Source organism: Nasonia vitripennis (genome assembly GCF_009193385.2).
Source record: "Nasonia vitripennis strain AsymCx chromosome 1 unlocalized genomic scaffold, Nvit_psr_1.1 chr1_random0003, whole genome shotgun sequence".
In the NCBI taxonomy this organism is placed as follows: Eukaryota; Metazoa; Arthropoda; class Insecta; order Hymenoptera; family Pteromalidae; genus Nasonia; species Nasonia vitripennis.
This window is the reverse complement of record NW_022279589.1, coordinates 13,980-26,812: the sequence shown is the minus strand read 5'-3', so window position 1 is coordinate 26,812 and position 12,833 is coordinate 13,980. Positions and strand designations below refer to the sequence as shown.

Genomic DNA, 12,833 nt, shown 5'->3' with positions numbered 1-12,833 from the left:
ATTGAAGTGGAAAGGGAAGCTTCGCTGTCCACCGTATTTAAGGACCCGGTGCATGCTTCGTCAGTCAATTCACTCCTCGTTTCCAAGTTCATTCGGCAAAATAGTGAAAAGTGTTCTCCCGCCTTCGAGTATAACCCCTCAAGATACACCGGAGTCAGGATTTTTCTTGCAAGCTGACAAGAAAATGTCACCGAAGAAGCTAAATTCATCAATGCAGCCTTCTCGAAGCCGACGGAGTCTGCAGGTCGCCCAGGAGCGTATACGTTGGCTGGTCGCCAACGCACCAACTCTCCTAACAATGCTCGACTACGTCTCCTGGGCAATGGACGTGGTCGAAACACGTAAGTGAATTTTTTTTTTTATTGTACTATTCTAAAGTTTTTTTCTTTAAATTAATTTATTAAAATTTTTTTAATGTTGCAGTGCCACCACCACCAAATGCTGCTTTGCAGCAATTAGCACCGCGACGATCTCCGACGGCTGACCTGCCACGACGATCTCCGGCGGCTAACCTGCCACGACGATCCCCGGTGGCTGACCTGCCACAACGATCCCCGGTGGCTGACCAGCCTCGACGATCCTCGACGGCTGAGCAGCCGCAGAGATCTTCGACGGCTGAGCATCCTCGACGATCCTCGGCGGCTGACCCGGCGCAGCGATCTCCGACGGCTGACCCGCCACGGCGATCCCCAATGGCTGAGCAGCCTCAGAGATCTTCGACGGCTGAGCATCCTCGACGATCCTCGGCGGCTAATCCGGCGCAGCGATCCCCAATGGCTGAGCAGCCTCGGCGATCTTTGACGGCTGAGCAGCCTCGACAATCTTCGGTGACCCGAAGAAGACGGTCTCGGTCGAGCTCAAGTTCTAGCTCGAGTTCGAGCTCGAGTTCGAGCTCTAGTTTGAGCTCTAGTTCGAGCTCCAGCTCTAGCGGAACATGTACATCTGTTAAAAGTATACGCGATCTCAAGCCGATTCCTAAGATCGCGTCCTCGAATATGAAGAGAAAAGTAAATGGTAAAAAATATTAAATTTATTCTTAAAATTATATAACTTTATTTAAAAAAATGCTAATCTGTTTTTTTATTGTTAAAGATCAAAAAGGCAACGAGCAGAAGAAGAAAAAGGTAGGAGAGAGAGAGACGTCACCAAAACCAGGAACATCTACAATGACTTCAGGTAAAAAAATGCTTTATCTATAAATTAGTTTTATTTTGTATACAATAAATTTATTTTTTGTTTGCTTTAATTTTTCAGAGGTTACGAGACCAGTACCGAGACGTGGTATTTTGCAATTAAAAAGGACTGATAGTAAACAGCAGCAGTAACACCAGCAACAGCAGCAGCAACAACAGCAGCAGCAACAGCAGCAGCCACAGCAGCAGCCACAGCAACAGCAGCAGCAACAACAGCAGCAACAGCAACAGCAGCAGCCACAGCAACAGCAGCAGCAGCAACAGCAGCAGCAACAGCCCTCACAGCAACAACAGCAACCTCAGCAGCAACAACAACGCAATTTACCGCGGATTATAGATGATGAGATAATAATAGATCACATCAATGTAAACAAAATTTACAAAAATTATTAAAAAAAAATAAATTTAAAGAACTGTGGACACCTCATCGTTTATTAAAACTTTGAGTTTTCCCAAATTTATTTAGAAAATTTAAAAATTGTAAAATATTTCAGAAAATTTAGATATGATTTTTAAATTGATATACTCTGCTCTTTGTCTTCCTTTTAGTGTAAATAAATAAATAAATTGACTATATGTTAAGATAAATTTCAATCCCTTTTCAACATTTTTTTTTGTTTTAAAAGATAAAAAAGAATCGTAAGAATTATAATTTTTTTTTTAAATTATTTTATTTAATCATTTTTTTTTTCATAATACATTTTAATCAACTTCGTCTTGACTAAATTTTCCAGACAAATAATTTAATAACCATGCTCTTATTGAAAGAGCATTATGGACGGCACATGCTGGTTTTCTTCTAATAGAAAGTTGATGGTGCAAGCAAAAGTAATTTTTATTACTTTTTATGTTCTCCAGTGGAGGGCATCCGAGATCTTCGACATTGGATATTAGACTGAAAAAAAAAAAAATGTGGATAAATTGAAGTATCAAGAGCATGGAAAAAAACTGAAGGAAAGTATAAATACTTACGTATTCGGCAAATAATTTTTTAACCACAGTGCTTTCTATTCTCCTTTAACGAATATTTTTTTAACACCTCGCGTAAAGATTTGTAAGACTTGTTGAAGTCGATGGTATGGAATGTCACCAGAATTCCATTCGATTCCATGGTAACTTTTTTCTTGCCAATGAATCATACATTTTTCTTCCTCGGTAAGTTCTTCCCACGGCATTGGAGACTTGAAGAGGTAAGCAGTTGGTAAAGCTGTTTTTTTTACGTTGAGGAAACTAATTTCCTTGAAAATAAAAGTATCCACAGCAATCCTTTGAAATCCTTGAATGTCAACAATATAAACATTTTCTTCTGGATATTTCAGTATGGTATTTTCGAACATCTTTTTGTATTCACACATTGTAGTCATCTTGGAGCTTTGTAGAGTTAGAATTTCAGTAAGAAGTGTGGATTGAAAATGAACAGATGACTTTCCTCACCTTGGTTTATATAAGAAGAAACTCCGCCTTATGATTTTTTACAATTGGATGCTTAAAAGAAGCACAGGCCCTGATTGGATGGGTCTGAAAGACGATTTCTCATTGGTCTAAAAGTAGAAAATTCATCCCTTCCCAAGAAAAACCACCCCTCCCCAAGAAAATTCACCCCCCCCCCTCAACATATCTTGCTCCTCAGCTTTTCTATTCAGAAGATGACGCTTCTCATTGGACCAGACATAAAAAAATCCACCTCTTCTTTTATGGTCTTCCCTATATAAAGGGAAACTTTACTTTGAGCAGCAGTCTTCGTCTACTACTACTACTACTACTACTACTACCACAGTACACAAAACTAGTCCTTTTTTCGTTTACGAGTCTGTGAGTGTTACTTTAAGTTGGAAAAAGTAAATATGGCTTCAATTCAACTTTTCGAACGTCTTGTCGAAGTAGTGCGTGATACTTCACGAAATATACACGGAATGAGCAATAATGATATTCATTATTGGCTAGACATGTGCAATTCTACAATAAAGGAATTGAACGAAAAAATCAATAAATCTAATCTTTCAAGAGGAGAAAAGCAGAAATATCAAACTTGTATGACACATCTTTCATGTGTGCAAGTTCAACTCAAACAACATCTTCAGCAAGGAGGAAGTCTACAATCGGAAGAAACTGAAGCTAGAGTTGAGTGGCGTGATGTAGAATCAGCTTTTCAAAATCGAATTAGAACAGGTGTAGTTGTAAATATAAAGCATGTGGACATTCTAAGTTTTTTTAACGATGCGCAAAAGCTTTTCAAGGTTAAAGATTGCTTGAAGGAATATAACGCTGTAAAAATAAATTCTGACTTTATCGCAGAATTTTCTATGCAGAAAAATGGAGAGGAAACGACTGACATTAAATATTTTACAAGTGAAAGTGTTACAGCATTCATGTCAACGAATTTGGAAGAATGGTTTAAGGATCATATCAAAGAACCTATTCTCACCCAGCTTGAAGAATTTCAGGAGAAAGATTCTGGCTGGCCCCTGACGAGTATTATCAGTTTGTGTATCAATATGAAAAAATATTCTCCAATCAAGGGGAGTTCCTTCATTCCACTTCCAAAGTTTATAGAAAAGAAAAAGGCATGTGTTAATATTCGTAATAATGATAATCAGTGTTTCAAGTATGCTATACTTTCAGCATTGCATCCTAGTGAAACTAATCCCAATAGAGTTAATCAATATCGTATGTATGAGAACGAGCTGAACTTTGGTGATATAGAATTTCCAGTCAAACTTAAAGATGTACCAAAATTTGAAAAATTAAATGATATTTCAGTAAATGTATACATGTTAAAAAAGTATAATGTAAAGTTTGAAGTATCGCCATGCCATATTACAAAAGAAAAGAAAAAAAAACATGTAAATCTACTCCTCATTCAAGATTTTTACATAGATGAAAATGAAGAAAATAATCATGATGTTGGCGGAAGCCTGCCTAAATACCACTACGTTTGGATTAAGTATCTGTCTCGAATTTTAAGCTCTCAATTAAGCAAATCTCATGTAAAATCATACCACTGCGAAAGGTGTTTGCAAATTTTTTACTGTAAAGAAAGGCTGCAAATGCACGAAAATTATTGCAAAAATATAAATAAATGTCGAATTAATTTGCCCGACTTTAAGAATAACATTCTTAAATTTGAAGATTATAATAAAAGTGAAAAAGTTCCTTTTGTTATTTATGCAGATTTCGAATGTTTGTTAAAGCCTACTGAAAATGAAAATGCTTTTCAGCTTCATGAAGCATATAGCATAGGCTATTATATAAAGTGCAGCTTTGATGACAGTTTATCTGTTTATAAATCATACAGACAAAAAAATGAAGATGAAGAGACACCGGCAAAATGGTTTGTTCGAGAATTGAAAGGAATTAGTGAAAAGATTGATCTACTCTACAAAAATCCAAAACCAATGAGACTTACAGATCTAGAAGAATTATCTTTTCGGGGGTCAACTGTTTGTCATATATGTCGAAAGCCTATTAAAAATGATGAACTCGCAGTACGAGACCATTGTCATCTAACAGGACGGTACGTTAGTTTTTAATGTATACAAATATTTGACTTTAATGCTGTACAACATGTAAGACATTTTTTTCTATTTAGTTTCAGAGGGGCAGCTCACAATTCATGCAATTTAAATTACAAGGATTCGAGGTTTGTGCCGGTTATCTTTCATAACCTCAATTATGACACACACTTCATTTTGAAAGAGATTGCTACTTCTACAATAATGACTGGACGAGTATCTCTGATACCTCACAACAAAGAAAAATATATTTCATTTACGAAGTTTATAGATGACTGTGACATCAGTTTTAGATTTATTGATTCATGGCGTTTTTTACCATCATCGTTGGAAAAGCTTGCATCATATTTGGAAACAGTGCCGATAGCAGTAAATGAGTTCAAAACTGATGGATTTACAGATGAGCAAATCAATCTTCTGAGACGAAAAGGTGTATTTCCATATGATTTCGTAGATGGATTGGACAAGTTGATGACTACAAAACTGCCAGAAAAGAATGCGTTTTACAATAAACTAACAGATTCTCACATTATTGATGAAGACTATCATCATGCTGTTACAGTGTGGAATATGTTTACTATAAGAACTTTGGGTAAATATTCTGATTTTTACACGACTCCAGGTCTCACATTTTCAGCAGCTCTAAAAATGACAAAAGTGGAATTGGAGCTTCTCACAGATATAGATATGCTGATGTTTATTGAAGCAGGCATTCGAGGAGGAATAAGTCAATGTTGCAATCGGTATGCTAAAGCAAACAATCCCTACATGGGATCATCATATGATAAGAATCAGAAAACGAAGACGCTCTTATATTTTGATATTAATAATCTTTATGGATGGGCCATGGTGCAGTATTTACCAGTGGGAAAATTCAAATGGATTGAATATTAAACAAATTCAAATTTTTTCAATGCACCACCAGACTCTGATACAGGCTACTTTGCTGAAGTAGATTTAGAGTATCCTGAAGAAATACATGATGATCATCAAGATTTGCCTTTTTGTGCAGAGCATCGTACACCCCCTGGCTCAAAGCAGAAGAAACTGCTGACTACTGTTTTGTTTTGAGCAGAAGCCTTGGCTCAAACCATATGTTGAATTTAATACAGAGAAGAGAAAGCAGGCCAAGAATGAGTTTGAGAAGCTTTTCTACAAGTTATTAATTAATGCAGTATATGGTAAGTGCATCGAGCGAGAACGATCTCGCGTTGATGTGCGATTAGCGAATAAATTTACAGGTCGATATGGAGCAGAAGCACGTGTAGCTCAACCAAATTTTCATAGTTGTGCTATCTTTGATGAAAATTTGGTTGCTATACAGCTAAAGAGAACAAGTATTACAATTAAAAAACCAATATACGTTGGTCTCAGCATTCTCGATATGTCTAAAACATTGTTATACGATTTTCATTATTCGTATATGAAGCGGCGACTTGGGGAAAAATGTAAACTCCTTTACACCGACACAGATAGTCTAATATATGAAGTTGATGACGTGGATATGTATAAAATAATGAAAGAAGACTTGCACAAATTTGATACTTCTGATTACAAAGAGAACAATCAATTTGGAATTCCACGTGTCAATAAAAAAGTGCCTGGATTAATGAAAGATGAATGCAATGGCAAGATTATGACAGAATTTATTGGTTTACGTAGCAAAATGTATAGTATTTTGATAGATGGATCTGAGACTGTGAAAAAAGCCAAAGGCATAAAGTCAAGTGTTGTGAAGAAAACAATCACGTTCGAAGATTATCGAAAATGTCTTGAAGAACAAATTATTGTTAAACGTGAGCAGTGCAACATTCGCTCTAAATTACACATAGTGCATACTGAAAAACAGAACAAAATAGCACTAAGTCCGCATGATGATAAAAGATACTTATTACCTCATAGCACAGACACTTTGCCTTGGGGTCATTACCGAATTATTGAGGTGCAGATGGCACTGGCTGTAAGTCAAATGGAGGAGGATGAAAAAATGGCTGATACAAGAGGAGAAAGAGTGGGGGAGATGGAATTGGAGCAGGGGTATGAAGCGACCAATACTAAAGAAGAAAGCGAGAGAGCAATGGAGAGGGGGAGCGAATTGTCCAATGAAAACAGTGCAGCACGAGTGGGGATGACACTTTATGGCGATACAGGCGAACAAATCTTTATAGAATACGATGTTTGTGAGGAGCTAATGCACGAATGGAATCCATCGATGGAGGGGGCATCTTCCAATAGAAGAGATATTCTACAAGAGGCTATGGAAGGGGCAGACATCGTGGTGGGGAATGGCTATATGAACCGACGCACCACGGTGAAGAGCACATTCGAGCAGTCGAGCTTGAAAATTACCTACCTTTGGAGAAGAAACCAAGACTCACTTAACATTTTCAAGTAAGTTCATAGCTGATTCTCACTATTTTTTTTTTGTTCTCAAAGAAAATCTTTTCTCTAACACACAAATTCTTATTTTTTTCACGTTTCAGAATGGATCTATCTGCACTTAACAAAATTGCTGAGCGCGAGTTCTTGCCTAAGAAGAAAGTCACGGACTTAGAAAAAGATCATGAGTACATGGTGATGTCACGTCGGATTCAGTCCTTTCGAACCAAATCCGTTCGTTTTAATCTTGGAAATATTCTCGGTAGAAAACTTCCAGGAAGGGTGTTGCTCCTTTTTACCCTTGCGTTTCAGCAAATAGGTAGGGATGAGCTGTCGCGTGTGGTGTGATTCGGGAGTAGTTATTGGAGCGGATAGAGTGCTAAATTTAATTTTATAAAAATTATGCAAACAAAACTAAACAAGGGATCTTAATGGATGATTTTGTTTTAGAAATTTGACTAACTTTGGAGCGACTGCTAAACAGGCACAAATCCTGAACAGTCACTTGCAAAGTTAGTATAATTTTATAAAAAAAGAGATAAATTCGCGATTTTAGTATTGTATATTCAAAATACTGTGATTAACAGGATGGATATCCTGATCGGCAGTTTGAAATACAAATACCTTATTCAAAACCTTTGAGATTTAGCGACACTATATATAAGAACTTTATAGTCAACCGGCACTTGACTCTACTTCGTAGCGGAAAAGAAATGACTCCAAACCACACAGTGATGGTTACAAGGAAAAGATAGTACAGAGTGAAATAAATGCAATAATCTTTACTTACTCTTTTATGTTGTTGTTGACCCGCTGCTTGGGCTGTGAATCTTGCACTCGTCGAACTTTCTCGAGGAAAAGTAGGAATGAAAGTTTTCTTTGATACGAATAAGGTGTCGGATTTTTAATAATAAAAGAGACACGTAGTTTAAATGTTAGAAGTATATATTATAAAAATAACTGAGCGAACGGTGCGCGTACAACTTATATAAATTCAAGATGCGGACTGAGCGCATAAAATAAAATTGTGAAGATGCGGACTAAGCGCGTAATGTAAGAATGTGTAGATGCGGACTAAGCGCGTAAATAACAATGTATAGATGCGGACTGAGCGCAGTAATATTTGTAAGTATAAAATTGCGGACTAAGCGCGTAAAAATAAAAATTGTGAAGATGCGGACTAAGCGCGTAATGTAAGAATGTGTAGATGCGGACTGAGCGCGTTTGTTGCTTCCGAACTAACTGAGAGCCGGGACCGAAGTCGTAATTGAATCAAAATGCGGACTGAGCGCGAATAGTTTGTTTACCGGGCGGGAGCCGGGACCGGAGTGATTTTGAGTTGCAACTCGAGGATACTCGTAACCTTAGGCCCATCCCTCGATTTCCCTCCTTGAGAGATTTTCGGAGGATTTTCCAATGGAAAGAGAGTTTCCTCGAGGACTCCTCCTACGCTTGGGTCTGGAGACCCCCTACTCTAACTAAATTTTCCGGGGGAGAGACCAATATGGTTTCTCTGTCCCCGAGACAGATAGCGACGCTTGTACCATTTACAGATGCAAAAATGAATATTTATAAAAGATTGTTTAAAATATAGTATTCATGGATTATTTTTATTATTGTTAGTAAAGATATTTGACTGTTATCTTGATTCGTTAAAATTTTTATTTTCAAGTATAGATTTTTAAATAAATAGATTTTGTAATTTGATTATTTGTTTAATAATTACTCTTTAGAAAATACTGTTTAAACAATCTTTTATGAATATTAGTCATAATATTCCCTTATTATAAATATTTATGTGTTGTAGATAATTTTTACAGGAAAATCACGTTCAACTATGCGCCGTTTTACCCGCACTTCCCCTTCTTTGTACAAAAAGAATCGTTAAATAATCGTAAATGAATAAGGATAAAAATCTATTGCAATGCTCAGTCCGTTATACGCAACTTATCTTCTAACTTACAATAAAAACTATAACAAATAGTTGCGTTTAGGTTAATATATAATAATAATAATAATCATAATAACTACTAAATTGTTGTAGCGTTCGGATGAATTTCGGTGTGTTGGTTTTCCTACATTAAACCTTTGTATTATTTATCTATAACTAATTGTATATTTGACAATTAGTAATCTTTTATTATTGTTTTTGTGGCTTTTTGCAGTTTAGATTTAATTAATTTTTCCGGTCTAACTATTTGTATATATGAGTAAACTAATACTTAACATTATTTTTTATTTAACTAAGTAATTATAATTTATTTATCGCACTTGGCGTTTTGATATTTGTTGACGATTCTATATGAATAGATATATATATATTTATTTTTTATGGGAAATCTATTTTTTTATTGTTAATTAATAGTTATTGTAAATTTTGTTTTTACTCGATTTGCCATACAAGTGCGCAGTCTTAAAGTATTTATAAATGCAATTAAAATCTAAGAAAAAATATTGGTTAGCTTAATAATAAAATATTTATAATATTTCTTAATAATTAGGCAACTATTTGTTTATAAAATAAGAAGGATATGCAGTGGAAAAATCTATTTTCGGTTATATAACAGCAGGAGGTAGAGTGGTTTCAAGATTTACATGAGAGGACAAGAGGGAAAAGTACAGATTTTCAGTGCACGTGCGCGACTGTAAACAGATAACATCGCCAGATTTCCGCCCCGCCCGAATTTTCCCAACGCTTTGAGTCGTAAAACTGGGGACAAGTAGGGTGATATCTAGAATTTTATAGTTTGCAGCTGGCCCTGTTAGACTATAGTTTTAAGAAAAAAATATACTCAATGACAATTCGAGATTCGCGTCTCCGAAGGAAACCAACGACACTCGAGATTCTACTTGATTTATTATCATGTTTACTAAGAAAAAGGTCTCTGGGAACGGAAAAGCCGAAAACCCAGAAACTTGTAGGTATATCGCGGAGAGATTACTTTTTTTTCATAGGCAAACGGGATGCGCGTGCATATACAATCTAATGTATACACATCTTATCGTTTCGTCTGTCGAGCATTTCATATTATTTTCTGAGAAAGAAATTTTGTTTCTGATAAAAAAAAAGACGGCGACGTTACAGTGACTGCACTCAAGGAGGTGAAGACTAGATTCGGCACGAAGATCGTGGCTGAGATTGATGACAGCTTTCAAATATTTTTGCCAGAAAAGATCTCATCAGCAATCTTGAAAGATCAAGAACTTTTCAATAATCTTTCAAACACAGCAAATAAACTTAGTTTATTTATAACATATCAGGGTGGAACTTCTTTTAAGTTCACCACATGCTAAAATAATGAAATACAAAGACTGATAATTATTAAATACTATTTATTTGTTAAAACTACAATTCACATGAATAAAAATACATTATTAAATATAATAACAATTGCTTTCTTATTTTTTAGAACCTTGAATAATTTATACAATCTCATTTTTATCTATCCAACTATTGTGATCGCTACTGAATCCTAACCATTTAACATATACGCGTTTACCACTTTTCTTTAAAACTTTTTCTACTAAATAAATTTCCGGATACATAGTTTTATGAATTTCCGTTTCATAAAAGCCACCAGAGACGGGTTTATCATAATAATCTTTAAGGTGGTAAGTTACTGGATCTGTTTTTACAACTCGCGTTATTGTGAAAATTTCCGTAGACCAATTTGGTGTGTAACCTTTTTCAAAAACATTTTTTAACCTACTTATTCGTACTTTATCTCCTACTTTGAATTTCGGTTCTTTCACTGACGACTTTTCAGTAGGAAAACGTCTCTTGACCTCTCTCTCATTTGCCTGTGTAACATTTTCAGGCTCGATTCCTGTTGTCCGATGTTTTCTCGAATTGTATGCTTTGAGCAAGTTAGGTAGAATATCCAACCATTTATAGCTTCCTTGTTTGCTGAATTCTGTCCACATTGCATTTTTTAACGTTCTATTGAATTGTTCGCATATACTTGCATGGAGATTACTATGTGAAGAGTATAAGTGTATATTGTGCTTCTTCATAAGTTTTTGAAAAATTGAATTGTAAAATTCTTTTCCTTGGTCAGTTTGTAGATTCTTCGGTACTCGTCCTTCTTTCAGTATTGACTTCATAGCTGCAGTAACATCCTGGCCACTCTTCGACTTGACTGGCACGGCCCACGCGTACTTTGAAAATATGTCTATGACAGTGAGTAAGTAGCGGAAATCTTTGTTCTCGCTAGCGTAAGGAATCATTTCCACAAGATCACCTTGCCAAGTCTCATCTATTCCGCGTATATCATATTTTCTTCGCTTGTACCTGCGGCGTGCAGCTTTATGCAGCTCTTCAGCTACTTTTTGCTTTTCCATCTTCTTTGATTATAAAATTATTCAATTGACCAATAATATATTCAACGCTTGCGAAATTACGTTGAGAAATATCATTAAGATATTTTAATTTTTTGTCCACATCAGATTTAAGGCTTTCAACTTGCTCCCTATATTGGTCTATAAGTTCACCAATTCCAGTAATTTTAGAAGATATATAATTTACTTCCGTCTGCAGGATAACTTGCAGTGAATGCAAAGTGATTGCATCTTTTGGATTGCGTGGCTCTCCGAGATTACAGAGTCGCTTCTCCTCTAAGTCAAAATCGCCGTCTGATGTAAAATTAAAACCATTTCCTGGAGGCCCGCGACTCACTTGCTGCGAGCTCCCAAGTTTTCTTCCGAACACATCGAGACTCATGGTAGTACTGATGCAAAGGAGAGATGCGTATCAATATATATGCCCAGCTTCACGCAATTCTTCAATAATTGAATGAATTTCGTTGGTGTGATTGTTATTTCCAGCAGATCGTTCGGCAATCAATAATCGAAGTCTTTCGACAAGCTCATTTGGATCGTCCCAGTAGACAAGATCTATGGAAGAATTTTTCTTAGCTATTTTATATTTAGGTACAAGTCCTCCTCCGCTGCTGTTGTTCTTTTTACGTGGAGTGCTGCGGAACATTGGAGCTAAAATATTCTTATATTTATTACTTCTCGACATTCTTATAGATTCATCTTTGCTGAATTTTTTCCGATGAGCATTTGATGCTTCCAGAATCTTGCGATAATTTTCACGATCTGCTGAACTCAGAAGAAGATCATCCGGATATTTTTTAAATAGCAATTCCATTAGTCCATTCGTTTTAGGATAACTTTCATTTCTGACTTTGACATATTTATCATCAAACTCTATTTCTGAATCACCAATCATATACACTCCATCAACCTTTCGCACTCCGTATATATTGTCAATTGTTCTACGGCTTTTATCTAACAATGATAAAAAATCTTCAGCTGATTCATTTTTTCCACTCGTAGATTTAAATGTAGAATTGGTTATTGTGTTAAAAGCATCATCATCATCATCATCATCATCATCATAATCATAAACAGTATAATCCAATAAACTTGATTTATTATTATTATTATTTTGATCGTTGAGCAAACTTGATCGATCGATTCTTGTTCGTTTTTTCATTTTCTTACTGCTGTTTTTAACAAAAATGTGATTGGATGGTTGCTGCAGTGGACTTTCACTTTTCATCTCAACAAGTTTTTCAAGTGGTGTGACGACTGGTTTTAGAGTATCGCCGATGACTTTTTCAAAATCATCTTTCTCCTGTTTTAATAAAATGTATTTTTTTTTAATAGCCTCACGAGCTCGCAAGAGCTCACTAAGAACATTCTTCTCTTTCTTGAAGTCTGACATGCTGACGTGGCGATGTCT

At 35.8% G+C, this 12,833-nt stretch overlaps 2 protein-coding genes across 2 annotated transcripts; both read left to right on the top strand.

The window, feature by feature from the left end:
* Positions 1-357: 357 nt before the first annotated feature.
* On the top strand, positions 358-1,447 carry LOC116417137 (ADP-ribosylation factor-like protein 6-interacting protein 4). Its single transcript, XM_032601233.1, has 3 exons — positions 358-1,014; positions 1,093-1,176; positions 1,255-1,447. The coding sequence occupies exons 1-3, from the start codon at positions 693-695 to the stop codon at positions 1,323-1,325; spliced, it is 477 nt and encodes a 158-aa protein (XP_032457124.1). The 5' UTR covers positions 358-692; the 3' UTR covers positions 1,326-1,447.
* A 4,175-nt stretch (positions 1,448-5,622) lies between these two features.
* On the top strand, positions 5,623-7,612 carry LOC116417229. Its single transcript, XM_031929288.1, has 2 exons — positions 5,623-7,096; positions 7,189-7,612. The coding sequence occupies exons 1-2, from the start codon at positions 6,090-6,092 to the stop codon at positions 7,430-7,432; spliced, it is 1,251 nt and encodes a 416-aa protein (XP_031785148.1). The 5' UTR covers positions 5,623-6,089; the 3' UTR covers positions 7,433-7,612.
* The last annotated feature ends 5,221 nt before the right edge of the window (positions 7,613-12,833 follow it).